We start from the raw sequence: 26,043 nt of genomic DNA, 5'->3' as shown, positions 1-26,043 counted from the left end.
TGGTCAAGAGAAGGAGAGGAGCAGCTGGACACGACGATGGACATGGAGCTGGACCAGAAGTCGCCCGAAGAGCGCAAGGAAGAGAAGATGGACGGCCGGTCCAGAACCCGGTCAGACCGGCCTCCTGACCGGGCCACCCGGTCCACAGCCCGGTCTGACCGGCCTCCTGACCGGGCCGCCCGGTCCAAACCGGGATTTGCGCTCGTGACATCCGGGCACCATCCAGGGGACTCGGAGCCTCGTCCGGTTGCCGCCCGGTCCCAGGCCCGGTCTGGACCGGCCTGCCCGGTCCCACGCCCGGTCTGACCGGCCTCCTGACCGGCCCGCACAACTTAAGTCGCCCAATCGACCCGAACTTGTTTCCTTCGTACCTTTTTGGCCCGTGACGCCTTGTAAGACTATATAAGCACCCCAAACGCCCCTTTAGCTCTTTAGACTTGTTTTGAACTCAAACCTACCTTTGAGCTTAGTCTCCCTTGGGTATCATCCCTCTGTAATCAAGGCCATCCTTGTTGTTGATTGGGATATTGTTGAGTGAGATTCTAGTACAAGCTACTCTCTCTCCCTCACCAATCTCTTCTTCTCCAACACCAATCTCTCACCGGGAATTCTGCCGCGTGCCTCTTCCGGGTGATTCTATTGGCGTGGTCCATCGAGCCACGGGGGTAAGTATCGGGTGTATCGGGTTGGTGTGCGTGCGTGAGTCTCGGAGTTCCTCGTGTTCGTCGTGTTCTTCGTGTTCCTCGCATTTTCCCATCTCCCCTCTTGGTTTCGAAGTCAATCCGCGAGATCGGACCACACATGGGGTCTTAGACCTCATCACATGTTTTTCTTAGGTATTGTATTGTTGATTGATCTTTATATTATCATGTTTTTTTTGAGAATTAGGGATAAATCCACATTTCATGTAATATCTAGCTAAGCATCCGTCATTAAGTGTTTTTATTTGATTTGTATTGGTATCCGACACTAGTTCTAGAATTAGAAGTAGAAGTTCCGTCCCTGTTACCCCTACTTCTAACAAAAATTCTTCATATTTTGGAACCATGAAATCCATATAATGTGTACCGAAAACCTAGTTTACGGTATCGCGCGAGCTTCGGTAGAATAGAACCCGTCAACTGGTAAAGGGCCCACCTTTCTTTTTAATACCTATGTACTTTTCTTTTTGGCCAGAATTTGGTTGGGGGGGGGGGGGGGGTAGCGGTATTCGATCGAAATTTGGGTGTAATTTGCGTTGGCGCAACGGAACTTCGCCAGAGTTGAGTGGTATATAGGTTGTCGTAATTTTTTTTCCAAAAATATGAGGATCTCGAGCATGAATTCTCGGTGCTCTTTCTTACAAGATTTAGAATAGGCTATTTTTTCAAACAAATTGAAATTGGTTATTTTTAAGATTTTAACAATTTTTACAGATTTAGATTTAGAGATGTTCGGAGGGAGCTTTCTCAAATTCGGGGGCCGATCATCATCAAAACCTAAATGGAAAAAGATACGGAGAAGCCCCGCCGAGGAACAAGGCGAGATCGCTGTGCTGTGCGGCGTCGACGTGTCACGAATGGAAAAAAATTCATCAGTCCCTTAGAGCATCTCCAACAGGCTCTGTAAAAGCCCCGCGCGGTAAAAAAACCGCCGGTTGGCCGCGAGCGGGGGCTGCCGCGCTGCTCCAGCGGAGGCGGGAAAAAGGTGCGCGCGCTAAAAAATTTTGCCGCGTGCGCGCTATAAACTCGTCACGCGCGAACGCGGCCAACTGCCATCCCTCCCACGCGTCCGTCTCTCTCCCTGCCTCTCTCCCTCCCGCGCCGCTCCGCCTCCGACCGCTCCGCCTCCGCGCGACTCCGCCGTCGTCCCCTCCGCCTCGCGCGAAGATGCCTTCGCGCCGTCGCCCCGCCTCCGGCTACCACGGCGTTCTGGCGCGGCCGAGCGGTCGCTTCGACGCGGAAATCCGTTCCGGCGAGGAGCGGATCCGCCTCGGCACGTTCGACATGGCGCACGAGGCGGCGCGGGCGTACGGCGCCGTCGCCTGGCAGCTAGGCCGCTCCCACCGCACAATGAACTTCCACGACATGTTCACGCGGGAGCAGGCGGAGATGCTCGCGCCGCCGCCGCCGGTGATCACGCGGGAGCAGCAGCGCCGACAGCGGGAGCTGGAGCAGCGCCTCCTCATCGCCGAGCGTGACGAGGCACTGCGCCTCGAATGGGCGCGCCGCTTTCCCGAGGACGTCGCCGCCACGGAGGCCTTCTACGCGCAGAAGGAGGAGGAGAAGGCGGCGGCGAAGGCAAAGAAAAAAGCTAGCCGCGATAAGCGCCGCGCCGAGTCCGTGGCGAGGAAAGCGGCGAGGGCCGAGAAGGCGGCGAGGAAGGAGGAGCAAAAGAAGAACGACGCAGGGCCGTCGACTGGACGACAACGCCGGTGTTGGAGACGACTCCGAGCAGTTCCGACTTCGACTGGGAGTCGGACGAGTAGTTATTGTATTTTCGTTCTATATGTCGCATTGTATCGTTGAACTTTTAAAATATATTCGTATTTTCGATCAAATTTTCATAATTTGTTTGATTTAATTTTCAAAACGGTCGGATTTAGCAGTTTGTGCCGCGCGCGCTGCAAAATAGAGCCTCTGCCGGAGGTGCGTTTTTCGCACTGCAACGCGCTGCCAAATAGAGCTTCGGCCGGGGGCAAATTCGCAATCACGCGCGCCAGCGGTATACAGCGCGCCGAATCGCCGGTTTACCGGCAGATTTTACGGCGCCTGTTGGAGATGCTCTTAACGGCCACGCGTTAGAGCATCTCCACTCGTTTGCCCTCCCCACGCCGAAATCCGGGGAGGAGTAGTTTCCCAGCCGCGTGCTCAGGCGAAGACGACGATGTAAATTTGAAAAACGGAAACTTGACAAACTACGGCTAAAAACGGGCGAATTTAGGGAGGAGGCGTTTTGGCTCATAGGAGCAAATGTTCCCATTATACAAAATAATTAAAAAATAATTTTAAAAATGACAAAAATTCCGACATATTGATGTACATCATGACATTCTATATTAGTGCACAAGTTTTCGTGGAGAAACAACATTTTATGTGGCTTGTACAAAAAGACAAAAAATGTCATGTACGTAGTCATGTTATAGCATCAAAATTTGTCTTTTTTACAGGAGCCACAAATTTTTTTAGTTTTTTTTGAAAACTTGTGTACAAACATAAAATGTGTAGATGTACATGTAAAATTTTATTTTAGAATTTTTTGATACTTCGAAATGTTGATTCACGTAATGGGAGCAAATGCTCCTATGAGCCAAAGTGAATATCCCCGAATTTAAACTAAATTTAATGATATTTACTATATAGAGGGTGAAGTTCATACATAGAGGCCGAATTCGACTATATTTCGAATTCGGCTAAGGGAATACAACTGTAAATTTTAAAACACAGCGCTCTACATGCCCAAATGGCGGTAGAACACCGTGTAGTCGTTGCCGTCGTCGTCAAACTGCGGCGGCGCGGCCTGGCGTCTCCCCACCGGCCGCTGGTGCGAGGCGGGGATGGCTTGTACCATTCGTCGTCCGAGGCTTCGAGGTCGACGAAGGGGACGGCGACGCCGGATGGAGGTGTCGCAGGCCGGCGGTAGCGAGCGACGTCATCGGCGGCGGTTGGAGCGGCGGCGCGGGCGGCGAGTTGACGCGCGGCGGCCAGGTCCATCAGCCGCCGCCGCTGCTCCGCCTCCTCGCGCTCCCAGTCGCGCCTCGACCACTCGTGGCGGTGTCCTCGGGGAGGCGTTGTCGGCGGGCACCAGGTCCTTGAGCGACCCGGCGATCGCCTCCGCCACGGCGGCATCCTCCGCGCGCTCGCCTCCTCCTCGGCGAGCTTTGTTTGCGGCGGCGTTGGTGGCGGCCGCGGCGTCCTCCTTCTTCGCCGCCTTCCTCTTCCGCCCACGCTGCGGGGAGGAGGGTTAGTCGCGGATGACGAGGGCGCCGCTGCTGCGCCCTCTGGTCGGCGGTGGAGACGCCGGCTCCTTCTTGACGCGCGCCGGCGTCGACGGAGACGTTGCCTCCTTTTTCACCGGCGCCAAGGATGGCCTCGGCGCCGATCCGGAAGACGACGAGCTGGCAGCCATGCGCCGTGGCAGCCAGGCGTTTCCCCGGCGGCGGCTCGCCGATGCCCTCGATGCAGGGTGCATCGTCAGCACCGGGAAGTTGCCGCCCTCGATGTGCGCGAGGACGTTCGCCAGCGTCTTTTCCGGCGCGCTCCACCAACGTCGGCGGCCCGCGGCGTTGTTGCGCGGAGGCGGAGGCGGCGGGCCGTCGTAGGCCGCCAGCTCCCGCTCCCACCGCCGGAGGAAGTAGGAGTTCCACCTCGTATAGTTGTCGGGGTGGCGGCGCGGGTCGGCACGCTATTCGTTCGTCATTGTCATCCGCGCCTCCTCGATGGCGACGTCGAGGGCCTGGCCCCGAGGCGGCGGCGGGATTGGTACGCCACCACGACTTAGCCGCCACCCGCCGCCGGGAGGCTGCGTGTCCGGCGGGCAGGGGTACCCCGCCTGGTGGAGGAGGTGCCCCTCCCACGCGTGGAGCGACCGGCGGGGGAAGCCATTGTTGGCTGCGCCGTCGTCGTCGGAGAACGCAATCGGGAGAGTGGAGGGAGAGTGGAGGGAGATGGGAGCAGGGGTACGCGTCGCGGCGAGCGGAGCGGCCTATATAGGAGCGGCTGGCGCGGGGGATTAATGCCGCGTGGAATGCGACGCGTCCGCGGCGAGCTGACCGGCGGCAGCCTTTACTGCGCGCGGAAGACGATGCGTGCGCGGAAGACGATGCGCGTGTCGCTGACCGGTCGGGGGCCACCTCCGCGGCGAAGACGGAACGAAAGCGCGGGAGAGATTTCTCGCCGTTTCGCGCGCTTTCGCTTCGTCCGGAGTCCCCGAGCGCTTCCCGGTAGGCTGGGGTTGGCGTGGGCTCGCCGGATGGATGAAAGCCCAAATCTGGCGAAAAATGAGGAACCGGGAGCGCGGCTGGGCATTCGGATGAAAAAATGGCACGCCCGGGCCTGTTCGGGGAGACGAGTGGAGATGCTCTTATCCCATCGTGGAGGTGCTCTCTCTCAACCACTCATTCTCTGCGTCTCCAAACCAACCACGGGAAGCGCCGCCGCCGGGAGGATTGCGGAGGAGGCTGCCCTTGGGCACGCATTGGGGGAGGAGGCGGCCGCCGTCGGGTACGAATTGAGGGAGGCGAGGGAGGAGGCCTCCGGCGTCGGGCATGCGTCGATGGATTAGGCGGGCGCCGTCGAGGGAGGTGGTCCGTCGGGAACTCGTCGAGGCAGGAGGCGGCCGCCATCGGGCACGCGTCCAGGGAGGATGCGGCCACCGTCGGGCAGGGAGGCCGCCGCACGAGCATGCAGCAGCAATAGTGACAGTATTCATATGGTGACATGAACTTGACGGAGTAGAAGCTGCAACGGCTCCGACGAGGTGGCATGCACATGGTCATAGAAGAGTCAAGCTATCCTACTACAGAACGTGAGTCTGTCATTTTTATTTGATAGCTGATAATTTGGTAGTGTAGCTAATTTAATCTGTTAGCCGTGGCTAATTAATCTGGTGATTGGTTTGCAAAAGAGCATGGCAATCGTTAACAGACAATTAACATGGCAGTCATGACTAATTGATATGGCAATCATGTTAAATAATCTGGTAATTATTTTGTCAAAGAATATGCTAACTATTTATATAAACAACTAATCTGTCAAGTATGTCTAAATAATCTGGTAATTGTGCTTGCCAAAGAACATTATATTTGTTTACAAATCTAACCTGGCAACCATAACTAGTTAATCTGATAGTTGATACCAGGTTAATCTGATGATTAACTTATAGTGGTGGCTAATTTATCTGATAAATGTTAGGGAGAATCTGGTAGTTGCTTCCTATGAACTCCATGAATTTTTTTGTAGGCAATGATGTCTAGCAAATGAGCAAAGTCAAAGGCCTGAAAATTTTGCACCATGATATCTCAGAATGAATCAAGTCTGAACCCATGTAATACTTGATTGAAGGGACATCAATTTTTTACTATAGCATTGTTAGAGAGGGGATGGTTCAAGCGAGATGATGATTTGAGTTTGTCTTTTCTGAATTGAAACAGATACTACCTATGGAAATCTAGAGTTTTTCCTTCTTTGTTCTTCTCTTCTTGTTACTATTTTTGTTGATGTCCAAGTTTTGGATGTGATGCTATTGAGTAGTTGAGCTAAGAAGGGGGTCCAGTTTTGGAAGCTAGCTGGTCACAGCCTCACGGCTCGCGCTCTCGTTTAGAGAATCTTTTGACTTTTCCTGCTGACGTCAGCCCTCGCACAGGGACTACTTCGGTGCGGCGCCGCCGGGTAGTCTCCTCCAACTTAAATACATAAAAGATTTTAAGATCTGGTACCGCCGACGCCCGACCAATCTTCTCGAAGAACCCTGCGGGAAGATCTAGGTTACGGCACCGTCCCGCACTTCACTCCTCTTCTAGAGACAGCGAAGCTCATGGGCCCCGAAGAAGCGGCGGCGGCGGGGGCGGCCGGGGCTTCAGCGGAGGCGGATCTCTCAGGCGGCGGCGCGGTGCTTAGCTTCGAGTTCGCGTTCAATTCGCCCAACTTCTCCGACAGGGTGCTGCGGATGGAAATCGTCGCTGGAGAAAACGCGCCGGGGTCCGGCGAAGACACCAGCGGAGAATCCATTGCCGACCACCGCAAGGAGAAAGGTTCGTACAGTTACTGGTACAGCTATTGTGAGGGTGGGAATTTGTGGATCGTTAGCGATTTTGGGTCAATAGCCTTTCGTCAGGGATTAGGGAGTAAAACCTGCTATCTGTCAATCAAAATTCCGCTCGGCTGAATCAGGCGAACCAATCAAAGATTAGAATGCAGCAAATATTTTGTCGCATATATATTTTAGATGAAGGAGTAATTGAGAATAGCCACTGGAGTACTTAATAGCAGGTTAACAAGATTCCCCCCCCCCCCCCCCCCCCCAAAAAAAAATAATTTCTAGGTTATTAATTACTTTGCAGTAGCACGCACACCTGCAGTATACATGTAAATTTGGTAATATAGTGATCAAAGGTAGATGTTGGTTGATTGTTTTATACATATGAGTAACATACTAGTTACAGGTCAATGATTGCAAAAACCCACCGGTTCTTAGTTAAACCTCCTTTTTTTCTCCCTTTTAGCTACTTGACCTCGATTCTGCTACCATATGCTTGCCTGGTATGAGCTATAGTAATGCATTAGATAAATATAAAACTTTGTGAGGACGAAGTTATACGATATTGAAATTCTAACATGATCCTTGGTGTAACATTTATGGTTAGTTTACTCATTGTCATTGAGATACAAGCATGTTAGATTGATTGATACAGAAGTTCAGTCAGATCGTTGGGGTAACATGTATATGTTTACTTTACTCAGTGAGATACTACATTCAAGATTGCTTGATGCAGATAAATGATTGTTCAAAACTTTAGGACATTGTGCCATTTTACCCTATTATTGAATATTGATTAAACTGAATCAGCACCCACAAAAAATAGTGTTCGGAGTATTTTAGTAGCAGAATGTAATTCTAGTGATTGTAGTCTGCAAGTCTGCAACCTTTACTTGTCCCAGTTTGTTCTTTATTTCACTTATCTTGATATTTTGCAGGTTATAAAGGACAGAGTAGCGGCTCTTCCTCAATCGTGGTGGGTGCACCAGTTTTACGAGAAAAGACCATTTATATCAATTCAGCAGTTCTTGCCGCTAGAAGTCCTTTCTTCCTCAAGGTAATTTTGATAACCATGTGAAATATATTTGCTCTATACATCCCACGTTTCTAATAAGTTTCATGCTTCCTAGCTTTTCTCAAATGGCATGAAAGAATCTGATCAAACACATACAACACTTCGAATTGCTGATTCAGGTAATGTGATGGTTCAACTGTGACATTCTTCATCCTATAGTTTATTCTCATTTGCTATTCTGACGATGTTATCATTTTCTATATGCTTTATAATATTTACATAGTGAAGGGACGATTGTTTGCCATTTCATTTCATTTTCTACGATAATAAAGCAGTTGGTCTCCCAGTGATATCTTCTCTCCTTTTTTTTCTCTTCATACTTAAAATACTCATTGGACCCCCAAAACTATGTTCTCTTTTTGTTTAGTTATTTATTGAATTGTCCCCTTAATAATGCCTTATTTTCGTTCTACATGGAACAGAGGAAAATGCAGTTATGGAGCTTTTAAGCTTTATGTACAGTGGAAAGTTGACAACGACTGAGCCTGCTCACCTGCTCGACATCTTGATGGCTGCCGATAAATTTGAGGTTGTTTCTTGCACGAGACTCTGCAGTCAGTTGCTCACAAGCTTGCCTATGACCACAGAATCTGCACTGCTCTACCTAGACTACCCATGCTCCATTTCAGTGGCTGCTGAAGTTCAAGCTTTGACAGATGCGGCCAAGGAATTCCTTGTCAACAAATACAAGGATTTGGATAAGTGAGTCATTCCATCCTACGTACCCACCTCTTATTTTATTTTCTTTCAAGGTAAGCATTATTATCACAGAATCATGTATGAAGTGTACTCAAGGCATTTGTTGTCTCATATCAGGTTCCAAGATGAGATGATGAGCATCCCTCTTGTTGGTATCGAGGCCATCCTCACCAGTAGCGACCTACAGGTGAAAGATGAAAGTTTCATATTTGACTTCTTGCTCGAGTGGGTTTGCTCGCAATACCCAAAATTGGAGGATAGATCTGAGATATTTTGTTCTCGTTTACTCCCTTTGGTGCGCTTCGAACATATGAGCTGGATTGAACTGGGGAAGGTCCTTACGTTCATCTACAATATTATGGACCATGAGCAAGCAGTAACCAAGCGTATCATCGAGGTACTTGCATACAAACTTGACCCATCATGGCAACAAACCAGTCGTGCAGCTGATTCAACAACTTGTTGGCAATTGCCAGAAAGAGCTTACACGTACAACCCTGTGGAAGTGGTTTCGTTTGATCGACCTCGCCCACAGGCTATAGTTTACATGGATCTAAAGCGTGATGAGTGCTCTCGACTCTTCCCATCAGGAGATAAATACTCGGTCCCGTTCCATCTTGTAGGGCTGCAGTTCTTTCTCACGGCATGCTGTGAGCTGGACCAGCAGAGTAACTACAACAGCTTTGGTCTATGGTTCGGGATTGACGAAGAGCCAGACAAGCCCATATCTTTAACAATAGATCTTGAGTTTGCTGCTAGGGTAAAATCGTCAGGACAATTCGTGAGCAAGTTCGAAGGAAGTTATGATGTTACTGATGATTCTATGCGTGGATGCTACGATCTTTTTGATGTTCCATGGTCGTCGTTCATTGCTGATGACAGCTTCTTCATCGATGGCGTGTTGCATCTTAGAGCTGATTTGACGGTTGTCAAGCAGCCTGCGGACTTGCAGACTTGATGGTATCTCACTCAGAGGACATAAAGATTTGACATCTCACACAGCTGAGTTGTCGACAGTGCTGCGTGAGTCGATTCAGTGGGACCATGTTGGTTGCCTGGGAATGTTGTAGTTCATTCTTGTAACTGTGGTCCCATTTCATTATTCTTGTGTCTTCTGTAAATTGTTTGGCGCCTGACCAATGCAAAGAGTTGATGTAGGATTTTAGCCTGGAAGTTGAAAACCAGGGGCCAGCACTCTTTGTCTCGATAGACTGAGAGTTATTTATCCATTTAGAATTTAAAGTGCACATTTAAAAAGTGCAATTCGCATTTTTTTTCCACCAGCATGTCCTTTAATCAAGATATTTTTGCACTAAAAATGTGATTGCACTTTTGTACGATTAGACTTGAAGACGATCTGAGTTGATTGAGACTTAATGATATTAGTTGATTGAGATTTTGCAAAACCATTTTCTTTTGTTCCGGCAAACTAGGCCTGCAACCTAGAAATAAAGACATGAAACGTCTATTCGCCAAACGTGAACCGGTATTTCTCGCCGATGGCGATTTCGAGGGCGCACTAGGGTGTAACTGCCGCCTCCGGTGCTTTGCTTACGGTCGTTCGTATCAGTACCTGTTTAGGGTTCCTTTCCTCCCCTGCAATCTGTCTCTTCTGAGTTTCCCGTACAGATGTAGGTTGAAGCGTGGTAATCCTTTTAAGGGTTGACCGTTCTACTCGTTCTGGGTTTGTTCTGGTGCAAGATCTTTGGGGTTGATCAAAGCAAGAAAAACAAATCGCATGGCAGACGTCGGTCTGGTTCAGGTTTTCTTGCCTAGAGTTTCAGTTACGTCCAAGAAAGTCTGAATTGTTTGAGGAGTATTGTGGTTGGGCAGTCTGCAAGTTTCTACAGGAGTACCACCGGTGAGGAAGAGGTAGTGTGGGTACGTCAGCCCATAACACTTCAACACGAGCGGCGGCACCCCTCAAAGGTGTCCGACGGCAGCAATGAATTGTATCGGTCTAAACTGTCGCGGAGCTGGAAACGCTGCGACAGTTAAGTTGGGAGTTCTTCAACGATTACGCCAAGCTAAAGTCATGTTCCTAAGTGAAACTCGTCAGAGTTGTGATCGGATGCGTCATCTCCGCTCACGTCTTCGACTGAAGGGTTTTACTGGTGCGAGTTCTGATGGTTTTAGTGGTGGATTGGCATTATTTTGGCATGAAAGTGTTGAGGTAGAGGTAAATGATGCTAATGGCAGATACATTGCTATATGGATGCGTATCTCACCGGACGATCCTATGTTTCATGCTACCTTTGTATATGGTAAGCCTAGGGCGGAGAATAGGCATAGAATATGGTCCGCTCTAACAGATACATGTGCCTCATGTTCTCTCCCGTGGGCGCTTATAGGCGACTTTAACGAAGCCTTATGGACATATGTGCAGTACCTCGAGCTGAACCACAGATGGTTGCGTTCCGTGACTGCTTGCAAGTATGTGGTTCGAAAGATCTTTGGTTCATCGGACTCCAGGGCTGGCCCATAGGGCGGGGCAAAGGGGGTGTTCGCCCCGGGCCTTCAGGAGCGAGGGTCCTGGCCCAGGATTTTTTACATACTTGATATATTTATACTTGTACTTAGGCTATAGAGTGATTTTCTCTCAAAAAAAGGCTATAGAGTGATTTAAAAAAAATAGGTTGTAGTGTTAAAAATAATTCTAGAAAATATAGATGCCCTAAGCTACAGTTTACCATGCCTCTTACCAAACATTTATTTTAATATTTACGCTTTAGGATTTTCCATTTAGAATAATTTTATAAAATATACAAGGTCCAAGCTGCAGCTTACCGTGTCTCCACTCTAACTTCTTTTAACAAAAAATATTTAATTTTTTTTCCTTAAGATACGATTTCTATCTAGCCTTCCCAAATGTCCAGAACAACACCGACCCTCATATTTTTTATAATTAATCTTAAAGATATATATATATATATATATATATATATATATATATATATATATTATACACGTGTACACAAGTAGCTACTGGTAGAAGTAAGAATCATGACATAGTTTGCTCGTTCAATAGAAATAAATATTTTCAAACGTCTTCTTCAAGATTTTGAAGACCATGGATCTTTCAAATGTAAATATTATTTAGTTTGTTATTGCATTACTCTAATATTTCTCTTGCCCAATACTAATATTTTTTAAGTCTTTCATGTGTGATGGAGATTGTTAAGAGGCCACACAACCAATCATGCTTAAACTTTAAGTAATATATACAAATTTAGCATAAATAAATATCTTTACAAAAAATCTAGAGTAGGGGGGGGGGGGGCAATGGCCCCCTGCCCTATGATAACTTCACTATTGTGAACAAGGGGTCCTTGATATCGTTTCGCCCTAGGGACTCCGAAATCTATGGACCGACCCTGACGGACTCCCATTTAGATATGATAGTCGTCGAGGCGGCAACCGCAATGTGCAAGTCAGGCTCGACCGTGCGGACGCCGCGAGCATCACTCCATCCCTGAGTCTCTGCACGAGCAGCGCTGGGTTGCTGACGTCCGGGGACGCGTTACCACTGAGTTTTTGCCGGCGTTTGTGAGCCTCTGGATTGCCGTGGCTGGGTTACAGCTTGTCCCGGACGCTGCGGACGCCTTCACATGGCGATGCTCCGAGTCCGGCTCCTACTCGGCTTCCTCCGCTTATAGGATGCAGTTCCTGGGATCCACGCTCTCGCCGCTGCTGCCTACAATCTGGCAAGCCTGGGTGTCGGCCAAGTGTAGGCAGTTGGCGTGGATGTTCGCCCAAAACCGGGTCCTCACGGCGGACCGCCTCATGGCAAGACGCTGGCCGAACTCCTATTCCTGCTCGCTGTGTATGCGTAACTTGGAGACGGCGGAGCACCTGTTGGTGGAGTGCCCTTGGTCCACGGCCTTGTGGTTTAGGTAGCTGACAAGTATGGTGTCGCAACGCTGCGACCTGATGCTTGGAACCTCCCTTTGGCGTCGCTCCCGTCTTGGCTGGCGTCGATCTCCGCCTTGGTGGGTGTTCCGGCCAAAACAGCCAAGTCCCTAGCCCTGCTAGTGATTTGGGCAATTTGGCGTGAGCGAAACGCACGCATCTTCCGGGACTTGCACCGCTCTCCCGACGCGGCCGTGCGGGAGGTTTTTGACGAGGCGGCTTCTTGAGCCCTAGCTGGTTGTCGGCACATTCGATGCCGCGAGTAGTCCCGTGTGTGTTTCTGTAGGGCGTCGCCCTACCGTGTTCCATGTAAACTCGAGTTCCTTTTAACTCTCTCCTTCTATCAATGCAAAAGCGCAGCCCTCCTGCGTCGTTTCAAAAAAACTGTAGTACATATGGTTTCTCCATGTTGAGATCACTACCCTCTACTCTGGTCACTAGTAAAGGAGGTAAGAGAGCCCGAGGTCACCAAGCCCTGTGTGTTTTTAAGCATTGTCCTAGGAAACTAATAAAGTCGCTCATGAGATGGCTAGGTTTTGTTTTGAGTCAAAAAAAAAATTGTAATTGGGTCGATGAACCCTCTAGCTGCATCTTGAGCAAACTGATAGACGATGTAACAATTGTTTGAAATTAATAAAGTTGCCGTGGTGGCTTTCCCTAAAAAAAACACTTGCGGTATGAATTTTTTTGGGAAAGAGAATCTTCTCTGAAGGAGGTGATTGATTCGGCATGGAAAAATCTGGGTCACATGCTGGACTTGGGAAGCATCAACCGTGGCCTTGCTACAGTTATGAAGACGCTTCACTAATGGGGCAAGCGTAATTTTAGGAGTGTAACAACGGAGCTGGATAAATTATGGAGAAACTAACTAACTTGCAACCAACTTGCATGGGTCTAATGCACCAAGAGATGAGATTAGGGTGACAACTAGATTTTGTATCGTGAAGAGATGTGATGCGTGCAATTAACACACGTCCGTTGGGAACCCCAAGAGAAAGGTGTGATGCAGACAGTAGCAAGTTTTCCCTCAGAAAGAAACCAAGGTTTATCGAACCAGGAGGAGCCAAGAAGCACGTTGAAGGTTGATGGCGGAGGAGTGTAGTGCGGCGCAACACCATGGATTCCGGCGCCAACGTGGAACCTGCACAACACAACCAAAGTACTTTGCCCCAACGTAACAGTGAGGTTGTCAATCTCACCGGCTTGCTGTGAACAAAGGATTAACCGTATTGTGTGGAAGATGATTGTTTGCGAAGAACAGTAAAGAACAAGTATTGCAGTAGATTGTATTTCAGATGTAAAGAATAGACCGGGGTCCACAGTTCACTAGCGGTGTCTCTCCCATAAGATAAATAGCATGTTGGGTGAACAAATTACAGTTGGGCAATTGACAAATAAAGAAGGCATAACAATGCACATACATATATCATGATGAGTACTATGAGATTTAATCAGGGCATTACGACAAAGTACATAGACCGCCATCCGGCATGCATCTATGCCTAAAAAGTCCACTTTCAGGTTATCATCCGAACCCCTTCCGGTATTAAGTTGCAAGCAACAGACAATTGCATTAAGTATGGTGTGTAATGTAATCAACACAAATATCCTTAGACAAAGCATCGATGTTTTATCCCTAGTGGCAACAGCACATCCACAACCTTAGAACTTTCTGTCACTGTCCCAGATTTAATGGAGGCATGAACCCACTATCGAGCATAAATACTCCCTCTTGGAGTCACAAGTATCAACTTGGCCAGAGCCTCTACTAGCAACGGAGAGCATGCAAGAACATAAACAACATATATGATAGATTGATAATCAACTTGACATAGTATTCAATATCCATCGGATCCCAACAAACACAACATGTAGGATTACAAAGAAACGATCTTGATCATGATAGGCAGCTCACAAGATCGAGCATGATAGCACAATTAGGAGAATACGACCATCTAGCTACTGCTATGGACCCATGGTCCAGGGGTGAACTACTCACACATCAATCCGGAGGCGATCATGGCGATGAAGAGATCTCCGGGAGATGATTCCCCTCTTCGGCAGGGTGCCGGAGGCGATCTCCTGAATCCCCCAAGATGGGATTGGCGGCGGCGGCGTCTCTGGAAGGTTTTCCGTATCGTGGCTCTCGGTACTGGGTGTTTCGCGACGGAGGCTTTAAGTAGGCGGAAAGGCAGGTCAGGGGGCCACACGAGGGCCCCACACGCTAGGGCCGCGCGGCCAGCACCTGGGCCGCGCCGCCCTGTTGTGGCGGCGCCTCGTGGCCCCACTTCGTCTCCCCTCCGGTCTTCTGGAAGCTTCGTGTAAAAATAGGCCCCTGGGCGTTGATTTCGTCCAATTCCGAGAATATTTCCTTACTAGGATTTCTGAAACCAAAAACAGCAGAAAACAAAGAATCGGCTCTTCGGCATCTCGTCAATAGGTTAGTGCCGGAAAATGCATAATAACGACATATAATGTGTATAAAACATGTGAGTATCATCATAAAAGTAGCATGGAACATAAGAAATTATAGATACGTTTGGGACGTATCAAGCATCCCCAAGCTTAGTTCCTACTCGCCCTCGAGTAGGTAAATGATAACAAAGATAATTTCTGAAGTGGCATGCTATCATAATCTCGATCATACTATTGTAAAGCATATGAGATGAATGCAGCGATTCGAAGCAATGATGAAGATAATGAGTAAACAAATGAATCATATAGCAAAGACTTTTCATGAATAATACTTTCAAGACAAGCATCAATAAGACTTGCATAAGAGTTACTCATAAAGCAAGAAATTCAAAGTAAAGGCATTGAAGCAACATAAAGGAAGATATAAGTTTCAGCGGTTGCTTTCAACTTCAACATATATATCTCATGGATATTTGTCAACACAATGTAACATAACAAGTGCAATAAGTAAACATGTAAGAATCAATGCACACAGTTGATACAAGTGTTTGCTTCTGGGATAGAAAGAATAGGCAAACTGACTCAACAATAAAGTAAAAGATAGGCCCTTCGCAGAGGGAAGCATTGATTACTATTTTTGTGCTAGAGCTTTTCATTTTGAAAACAAGAAACAATTTTGTCAACGGTAGTAATAAAGCATATGTGTTATGTATAAGATATCCTATAAGTTGCAAGCCTCATGCATAGTATACTAATAGTGCTCGCACCTTGTCCTAATTAGCTTGGATTAACACGGATTATCATTGCATAACATATGTTTCAACCAAGTGTCACAAAGGGGTACCTCTATGCCGCCTGTACAAGGGTCTAAGGAGAAAGTTCGCATTGGATTTCTCGCTTTTGATCATTCTTCAACTTAGACACCCATACCGGGACAACATAGACAACAGATAATGGACTCCTCTTTTAATGCTTAAGCATTCAACAACACATAATATTCTCATAAGAGATTGAGGTTTTATGTCCAAACTGAAACTTCCACCATGAATCATGGCTTTAGTTAGCGGCCCAATGTTCTTCTCTAACAGTATGCATACTCAAACCATTTGATTGTGAAAACCGCCCTTACTTCAGACAAGACGAACATGCATAGCAACTCACATGATATTCAACAAAGGTAAAAGAGTTGATGGCGTCCCCAGAAAACATGGTTACCGCACAACAAGCAACTTATTAAGAAATAAGACACATAAGTACATATTCTTCACCACGATAGTTTTTAAGGCTATTTGTCCCATGAGCTATATATTGTAAAGGTAAAGAATAGAAATTTTAAAGGTAGCACTCTGATGACCCACAAGTATAGGGGATCGCAACAGTCTTCGAGGGAAGTAAAACCCAATTTATTGATTCGACACAAGGGGAGACAAAGAACACTTGGAAGCCTTAACAGCGGAGTTGTCAATTCAGCTGCACCTGGAAACAGACTTGCTCGCAAGAGTTTATCAGTAGTAACAGTTTTATAGCGATGAGTAGTGAAATAACAAAGAAGAGTAACAAAGACAGCAGTAGTGATTTTAGTAAACAGCAGGATTAAAATACTGTAGGCACGGGGACGGATGAACGGGCGTTGCATGGATGAGAGAAACTCATGTAACAATCATAGCAGGGCATTTGCAGATAATAATAAAACGGTGTCCAAGTACAAAGCAATCAATAGGCATGTGTTCCATATATAGTCGTACGTGCTCGCAATGAGAAACTTGCACAACATCTTTTGTCCTACCAGCCGGTGGCAGCCGGGCCTCAAGGGAAACTACTGGATATTAAGGTACTCCTTTTAATAGAGTACCGGAGCAAAGCATTAACACTCCGTGAACACATGTGATCCTCACATCGCTACCATTCCCTCCGGTTGTCCCAATTCTTGTCACTTCGGGGCCATTGGTTCCGGACAGCGACATGTGTATACAACTTATAGGTAAGACCATAAACAATGAATATCTTGATGAAACAATAACATGTTCAGATCTGAGATCATGGCACTCGGGCCCTAGTGACAAGCATTAAGCATAACAAGTTGCAACAATATCATCAAAGTACCAATTACGGACACTAGGCACTATGCCCTAACAATCTTATGCTATTACATGACCAATCTCATCCAATCCCTACCATCCCCTTCGGCCTACAGCGGGGGAATTACTCACACATGGATGGGGGAAACATGGCTGGTTGATGTAGAGGCGTTGGCGGTGATGATGGCGATGATCTCCTCCAATTCCCCGTCCCGGCGGAGTGCCAGAACGGAGACTTCTGGCTCCCGCGATGGAGTTTCGCGATGTGGCGGCGTTCTGGAGGGTTTCTGGCGACTTCGACTTCTCCCCGTGCGTTTTTAGGTCGAGGCCGATAAATAGTCCGAAGGATGGCGTCGGAGGCCGGCCGAGGGGGCCACACCATAGGGCCGCGCGGGCCCCCCTAGGCCGCGCCGCCTTATGGTGTGGGGCCCTCGGGCCTCCACCTTACTTGACCTTCTGGCTCAGTCGATTGCGGGAAAATAGGGCCTTCTGCATAAATTCCGAGGATTTTCCCGAAAGTTGGATTTCTGCATAAAAACGAGACACCAGAACAGTTCTGCTGAAAACAGCGTTAGTCCGTGTTAGTTGCATCCAAAATACACAAATTAGAGGCAAAACAATAGCAAAAGTGTTCGGGAAAGTAGATACGTTTTGGACGTATCAACTCCCCCCAAGCTTAGCTTATTGCTTGTCCTCAAGCAATTCAGTTAACAACTGAGCGATAAAAGAACTTTCACGAACACATTTGCTCATATGATGTATATATTCTCATACTATGGCTAATACTTAAGCAATTCATAATGAGACACATGCAAATAAGATCATCTAACAGCTATGTCAATCATGAAGAGGTACCAACAATTAATAATAAGCATCATGAATCATGTATATAAGCAGGATTGCAATGTTCATAAGAGAGTATGATAAAGTGGTATCTCGCTTGCCCGTATTTGATCGGCAAAACATAAATGCCCAGGCACCTCTGGAGTTCATAGAAAGACTAGAAGTAGTGATTGTCAAAGATAAAAGCATCAGAGTTATACCACAATCAATCATATTTTGAGACAAGCATATTATACTAAGAATGCAGTTGTGCTCTCAAGATAGTGCTCAAAGAAAGGATGGAGACACAACATAAAAGTAAAAGATTTACCCTTCGCAGAGGGAAGCAGGGATTAACATGCGCTAGAGGTTTTCATTTGTAAAGCAGGAGTAAAATTATTTTGAGAGGTGTTTGTTGTTGTCAACGAATGGTAATGGGTACACTAACTACCTCGCCAACCGGACTTTCAAGAGCGGCTCCCATGAATTATTTCATATTTATTTGGCACTCCTTCCAACCTTTCCTTCACAAACCATGGCTAACCGAATCCTCGGGTGCCTGCCAACAATCTCATACCATGAAGGAGTGCCTTTTTATTTTAGTTTTATTATGATGATGACACTCCCCCCAACCTTTGCTTACACAAGCCATGGCTAACCGAATCCTTCGGGTGCCGTCCAACAATCACAAACCATGGAGGAGTGTCTATTTAAGTTAATTAATTTGGGACTGGGAATCCCATTGCCAGCTCTTTTTGCAAAGTTATTGGATAAGCGGATGTGCCACTAGTCCATATGAGAGTCCGTCAAAAGTAAATGACAAGATTGAACGCTAAACACCACATACTTCCTCATGAGCTATGAAACATAAACACAAACTGAGAAGCATTTTGAATGTTTTAAAGGTAGCGCATGAGAATTTACTTGGAATGGTTTGAAATGCCATGCATAGGTATTTATGGTGGACGCTTTTGGAACAACTTGGTTTTCAGGTGTTTGGAAGCACGAGCAGCGTTCCCGCTCAGTACAAGTGAAGGCTAGCAAAAGACTAGGGAGCGACAAATCAAGAGAGCAGTAACTGTCATAATCATGCTTGCGGCAAAATAAATTAACGGAGGCATAAAAATGATACAAGAACTCTGAAGCAATGTAAATCATTGAGGCTTAATTGACTCTTGTTCAGTCATACGCATGCGTGAGCATGTGCCAAGTTAATTCAAACGAATTATTCAGAGGAGGATACCACAATATCATACCTATCTATGAATAAAACAATGCAAGCAAACATCCATGACATGCTACTCATATTAATAAATTGGAGCTAAACATGAGAGATCATAAACTACTAGACTTTCTCAAATAACATATACCTCACATGAACCAACTAAGCATGCTCACATGGATGAGTATATGTACAAAAATGAAAACAAATAGAGTTCATACCAGCCTCTCACCACAATCCAATTGTCGTAGATCGTCATTATTGCCTTTTCACTTGTGTAGCTTGGATAATATGAAATGAAAACCATGCTCCAGCCACCGAAGACCATTGAACTCATAATGAACTTTACAAACCAAAGAAGAGCAGCAAATATTTTTGGTGTTTTCGAATTGCAAACAAGAACAAAAGGAAATAAGCAAACAAAACAAAATCTTTTTGGGTTTTCTTATAGCAAACTAGCAATGGCAAATAAAGCGAAACAAATGCAAGAAACCAAAGCAAACAAATTATGAAGAGAAACAACAGAAATATTTTTGGTCTTTTTGTATTTTGGGAACGAAACAAAGCAAAAACAAGAAATAGCAAACTAGAAGAAACACAGAAAAGCGAGATGGCAGAAATCTGCCAAAACCTGACAGCGGTACAGAAATCGATTTTTACAAAAATCTTACGTTGCTCATCTCGAAAAGTGTTCAGCTAACGAAAGTTAGATAACAACCTGGGGAACCTCCACAAAAATTGGCAGCTCAAAATAACGTTCTGGCTGTGCGCACGAATTTTTCTTGTAACAGTCCAGAATCTGTTTTCAGACAGCACTTCCCCAAATATCATCTCCCTCTCATTAGAAAACCACTCAAAGAGACTAAACAAGTATGTGTAAGTATCCAGCAATCATAATATGCAAAGAATGAGTGATGCCGGTATACCTCCCCCCAAGCTTAGGCTTTTGGCCTAAGTGGAGTTCAACCCCAACGAGGGTAGCTGTTCCTCGCCGGTGGATAATCCATGGTGTAGTCATAGTAAAGTTCCTGTGCAGAAGAAAAGCGTGGAGGCTCCACATGTCCAACATGTTGATGCGAGGAACTTGCTGCATCGGATGATGAGTCGAGGTGCTCCTCGACCTCCGTGTCGTCTCTTGCATGATGGCCTCCTCCCTCTATGTGTGCATCCTGTGCACCTTCTGTGACCGACCAATCTCCCCTGGAATCAAGGTTAGACAGAACAGGCGCAGGCAATCTTACTAGTTTCTCAGTTTTCTTAGTTATTCTCCAGACTTTCTTATAAAATGTCATCTTGTAAAACAGGTTACCCAAGTTGGAGGAATCAGAAACAAATTCATGTTTAATCATAGAAGCTATGTCAAGTTTTTCTATGGAGAATGGAATATCAAAATGATGAGGTTCTACATTATGAAAAGCTAGTAAACGAGAGGCGATGAGACCTCCACAAATTCCACCTTTCTCACGGTTAGTAGCGAGTCTATAAGCTATCAATGCCCCCAAATTATAAGTCCTACTACCTTGCAGTGCCGCAGCTGGAAAAGCTAAATCCGGGATAGAAAGTTTACCACCAATCTTTCTAGCAAGAACGCATTTAGTAATAAAATAGGCAAAGTAGCGGATAGCCGGGAGCTGAATGCTAGTGATTTTACCACTATCCTCTGAGAAACTCCTTCCATAGCAAATCATCTTGAAGAGGCTTAAGAGTTCTTGTGGCGATCCCCTTATCTTCTCGCATGATCCCCATTGCGGTACTCTAATTGCTGCACAAAAATCACTGAATGGCAAGTTGACAGCTTTATTGTAAATTTTATACTAAACCGTGGGGTTAGATCGCGACCAATTGAACTTAAAGTCCTGCACAAAAGACATAGTTAATTTTGCATATTGTCTTGGCTCTCCTTCAACAAAATCACTCAGCCCTGCTCGAGAAATTAGACTCCGAACATCTTCCAATATTCCCGCGCTTCTCATGAAATCCGCGCACGGGTAGTAAGAGGGGTATACTCCCTCTTCACGATTCACTCTCATAACTTGTTGGACCTCCAGTTCTTGTTGGTTAAGTTGATATCTACTCCACTCCATTTTCGGAGAGCAAATGTGCCAAATTTCAGACAGAAATCTGGGCTGAGCAAAGAGATCGAAAAATCCTGAGCTCTTGAGCAAAAACGCGAGTGAGAGGAACCTGGTGCGAGTTTTTTCGGGAGAGAGAAGATGCTGGGAGAAAGAGATGAAGTAGTGGGGCAAGGAGGGGCCCACACCACAGGGTGGCGCGCCCCCCTCCTTGGCCGCGCCGGCCTGTGGTGTGGCACCCTGTGGTGCCCCACAGGTCATCCTCTGGTGCTCCCAGATGCCTCGTCGAAAAATAGGACCAACGGTATAATTTTTGTGAATTTTTGAAAACTTTGAAAAATGCACATTTCTGGGTATTAAGTTTATTATTACTGGCCAGGAAATTTTTTGAAATCTCTAAATAACTAAGGAACTTTGCAAATTAAAAGTGCTACAGCAACTAGAGCAAGTGGAAGAAGAAAGAGATGTTGTTTACCTCCTCTATGCATATAAAAAGTATTTGTTAACAAGGTTGATCAAGTCTTGCCACCAAATAAATTTTACATAGCATAAGAAGAAATAAACCTCAAATCAATCATGTTACCTTGAATTGTATTGATATGGATCCAATCACGAGAGTTTGATATTCTTCTTTAGGCTCATATATAGGACAATCAATAGTTCCAACTTTGATAGTTCTCACATTAGAAATAGTATTGACTCCACATATTTTATCAATCTTCTTGGGGAAATAGACGGTATGCTCCTTATCATCAACATTGAAAGTAACCTTTCCTTTATTGCAATCAATAACAGCCCCTGCGGTGTTAAGAAAAGGTCTCCCAAGAATAATAGACATATTATCATCTTCAGGCATTTCCAACACAACAAAATCAGTTAATATCAAGCAGTTAGTAGTAACTTGAACAGGAACATCCTCACATATACCAACAGGAATAGCAGTAGATTTATCAGCCATTTGCAAAGATATATCAGTAGGTATCAACTTATCTAAGTAAAGTCTCTTATAAAGAGAAAAAGGCATAACACTAACACCGGCTCCCAAATCACATAGAGCAGTTTTAACATAATTATTCTTAATAGAACAAGGAATAGTAGGTATACCTGGATCGCCCAACTTCTTTGGAACTTTGCCATTGAAAGAGTAATTAGCAAGCATAGTAGAAATTTCCTCATTGGGGATTTTCCTTTTGTTAGTAACAATATCTTTCATATACTTTGAATAAGGAGGTAATTTAATAGCATCAGTCAAAGGGATTTGCAAGAATAAATGTTTCATCCAATCACAAAATTTATTATAGTGTTCTTCTTCCTTTGATTTCAGTTTCTTAGCAGGAAAAGGCATTTGCTTTTGAACCCAAGGTTCTCTTTCATTACCATGTTTCTCAGCAATAAAATCTTCTTTAGTATACTTTTTATTTTTAGCATGCTTTTCAGGTTCTTCTTCAACCTCTTCTTTATCAGGAGTATCATTCTTATCATTATCTTTATCATGTTCATTACCACTTTCAGTTTCAGCATCAGAAATAGAAATACTATTAGGATCATTAACAGGTTCAGAGGATTCTACAACATTCTTATGTTTCTTTTTCTTTTTCTTCTTAGAATGAGCACTAGGTTCAATGCGTTGAGAATCTTGTTCAATTCTTTTGGGATGCCCTTCAGGATATAGAGGATCCTGGGTAGAGACACCTCCTCTAGTTGTTACTTCATAAGCATGTTTCTCTTTAGAATTATTTCCCAACAAGTCATTTTGCACTTTAGTGAGTTGATCAATTTGAGTTTGAACCATATGAAAATGTTTAACAAGCATCTTAACATCATTGGAGGTTCTCTCTACAATATCATGCAATTCACTAATAGCTCGACAATTTTCCATTAAATGATTCTCTACTCTCGTATTAAAATTTTCTTTCTTAACAATATAATTATCAAACTCATCTAAGCATTGTGCATGAGGTTTCGAATAGGGAATATCTTCCCTAGTAAAACGCTGAAGGGAGTTTACCTCAATCATGGATGAAGGGGGAATTATCTCACATATATCTTCTATGGGAGGAAGATTCTTCGCATCTTCAGATTTAATACCTTTCTCCTTGAGAGACTTCTTGGCTTCCCTCATATCTTCATCATTCAATTTAATTAAACCCCTCTTCTTCAATATTGGCGTTGGAGTTGGTTCAGGCGTAGTCCAATCATCATGATTCCGGCCTATTTTAGCCAATAATTCTTCAGTGTCGTCTGGAGTTCTTTTCCTGAAAACACAACCAGCACAACTATCCAGGTATGCCCTAGACTCAATGGTTAGTCCACTATAAAATATATCAAGTAAATCATGCTTTTCCAAATCATGATCAGGCCGAGCTCTAATAAGAGAGCAAAATCTCGCCCAAGCCTCAGGCAATTTCTCTCCATCTCCCTGGTCAAAATTATAGATTCTCTGCAAAGCAATATGTTGAGCACTAGCAGGAAAGTATTTACGGAAGAAAACATCAAGCAATTCTTTTGGACTTTTAATAGAATTAGGCGGCAAACTATTATACCAAGTTTTAGCGTCATCCTTTAATGAGAATGGAAAGATTTTAGCAACAAAGTAAGTACGCTTCTTAACATCATCAGAAAACAAGCTACTCAGAGTAGATAGCTCAATCATGTGTTCAACAACACTTTCTTTTTCAGTACCACAAAAGGGTGTTTTCTCAACAATAGCTATATGAGATAAATCAAGAGAAAAATCATAATCTTTATCCTTAATGTTTATAGGAGATGTGGCAAACTTAGGATCAGGAGACAGTTTATATCTAACAGCATGTTCTGCAAGCAACTTTTTAATTTTTCTTGCATCAGTAGTAGCATTGCATTTTTCAATAAAATCATCATTAAGCTCCACATAATCTTCATCAGGATCATCACTAGAATAATCAAGTTCAGGTGAATTAACAGGTGTAGTAGCATTAGGAGTTTCAGTATTTTCAATTTGTCTAGACTTAGCAATCGTAGCATCTAGAAAGGATCCCAATGAACCACTATCATCAAGCACAGCAAAAATATTATCAATATTATGAGAGTTTTCAGATTCAGCAGAAGTACCCGCATGTGAAGCATGTGGCGGTGAAACAAGTTTATCAATCACAGATGGTGAATCAAGAGCAGCAGAGGTACTCAGAGTTGTACCTTTTCTTGTAGTGGATGGTAATATGGCGACCTTAGTATCGCGAGGTTTACCCATGATGGAGAATTTGCAGCGAACAATATCAGTCCAAGTGAACTTCCAAATAAAGCTATGTTCCCCGGCAACGGCGCCAGAAAATAGTCTTGATGACCCACAAGTATAGGGGATCGCAACAGTCTTCGAGGGAAGTAAAACCCAATTTATTGATTCGACACAAGGGGAGACAAAGAACACTTGGAAGCCTTAACAGCGGAGTTGTCAATTCAGCTGCACCTGGAAACAGACTTGCTCGCAAGAGTTTATCAAGAGTAACAGTTTTATAGCGATAGCTTGATAGTGAAATAACAAAGACGAGTAACAAAGACAGCAGTAGTGATTTTAGTAAACAGCAGGATTAAAATACTGTAGGCATGGGGACGGATGAACGGGCGTTGCATGGATGAGAGAAACTCATGTAACAATCATAGCAGGGCATTTGCAGATAATAATAAAACGGTGTCCAAGTACAAAGCAATCAATAGGCATGTGTTCCATATATAGTCGTACGTGCTCGCAATGAGAAACTTGCACAACATCTTTTGTCCTACCAGCCGGTGGCAGCCGGGCCTCAAGGGAAACTACTGGATATTAAGGTACTCCTTTTAATAGAGTACCGGAGCAAAGCATTAACACTCCGTGAACACATGTGATCCTCACATCGCTACCATTCCCTCCGGTTGTCCCAATTCTTGTCACTTCGGGGCCATTGGTTCCGGACAGCGACATGTGTATACAACTTATAGGTAAGACCATAAACAATGAATATCTTGATGAAACAATAACATGTTCAGATCTGAGATCATGGCACTCGGGCCCTAGTGACAAGCATTAAGCATAACAAGTTGCAACAATATCATCAAAGTACCAATTACGGACACTAGGCACTATGCCCTAACAAGCTTATGCTATTACATGACCAATCTCATCCAATCCCTACCATCCCCTTCGGCCTACAGCGGGGGAATTACGCACACATGGATGGGGAAACATGGCTGGTTGATGTAGAGGCGTTGGCGGTGATGATGGCGATGATCTCCTCCAATTCCCCGTCCCGGCGGAGTGCCAGAACGGAGACTTCTGGCTCCCGCGACGGAGTTTCGCGATGTGGCGGCGTTCTGGAGGGTTTCTGGTGACTTCGACTTCTCCCCGTGCGTTTTTAGGTCGAGGCCGATAAATAGTCCGAAGGATGGCGTCGGAGGCCGGCCGAGGGGGCCACACCATAGGGCCGCGCGGGCCCCCCCTAGGCCGCGCCGCCTTATGGTGTGGGGCCATCGGGCCTCCACCTTACTTGACCTTCTGGCTCCGTCAGTATTCTGGGAAAATAGGGCCTTCTGCATAAATTCCGAGGATTTTCCCGAAAGTTGGATTTCTGCACAAAAACGAGACACCAGAACAGTTCTGCTGAAAACAGCGTTAGTCCGTGTTAGTTGCATCCAAAATACACAAATTAGAGGCAAAACAATAGCAAAAGTGTTCGGGAAAGTAGATACGTTTTGGACGTATCACACTCAAGTAATGTACTTTGGAATGGCGGAGAAATACCATGTGGTAGGTAGGTATGGTGGACACAAATGGCATAGTTTTGGCTCAATGATTTGGATGCACGAGAAGAATCCCTCTCAATACAAGGCTAGGCTAGCAAGGTTGTTTGAAGCAAACTCAAGTATAAAATGGTGCAGCAAGACTCACATATGAACATATTGTAAGCATTATAAGACTTTACATCGTCTCCTTGTTGTTCAAACACCTCAACCAGAAAATATCTAGACTTAGAGAGAACAATCATGCAAACCAAATTTTAACAA

General features: G+C 45.4%; 1 protein-coding gene across 3 annotated transcripts; it reads left to right on the top strand.

Annotated features, from left to right (window-relative positions):
• Positions 1-5,042: 5,042 nt before the first annotated feature.
• Positions 5,043-9,745, top strand: LOC127313184 (BTB/POZ domain-containing protein At2g46260). Of its 3 annotated transcripts, none has more exons than XM_071824715.1 (6): positions 5,043-5,505; positions 6,343-6,730; positions 7,674-7,792; positions 7,866-7,929; positions 8,233-8,512; positions 8,627-9,745. In XM_071824715.1, the coding sequence occupies exons 2-6, from the start codon at positions 6,514-6,516 to the stop codon at positions 9,465-9,467; spliced, it is 1,521 nt and encodes a 506-aa protein (XP_071680816.1). In that variant the 5' UTR covers positions 5,043-5,505; positions 6,343-6,513; the 3' UTR covers positions 9,468-9,745. The 3 variants fall into 3 exon arrangements, with proteins under 3 accessions (XP_071680816.1, XP_051199697.1, XP_051199698.1); XM_051343737.2 differs by having other exon boundaries at positions 5,940-6,730; XM_051343738.2 differs by lacking the exon at positions 6,343-6,730 and having other exon boundaries at positions 5,045-5,505.
• Positions 9,746-26,043: the final 16,298 nt, after the last annotated feature.

Source organism: Lolium perenne, chromosome 7, assembly GCF_019359855.2.
Source record: "Lolium perenne isolate Kyuss_39 chromosome 7, Kyuss_2.0, whole genome shotgun sequence".
NCBI lineage: Eukaryota > Viridiplantae > Streptophyta > Magnoliopsida > Poales > Poaceae > Lolium > Lolium perenne.
This window is presented reverse-complemented; position numbering and strand designations above follow the sequence as displayed.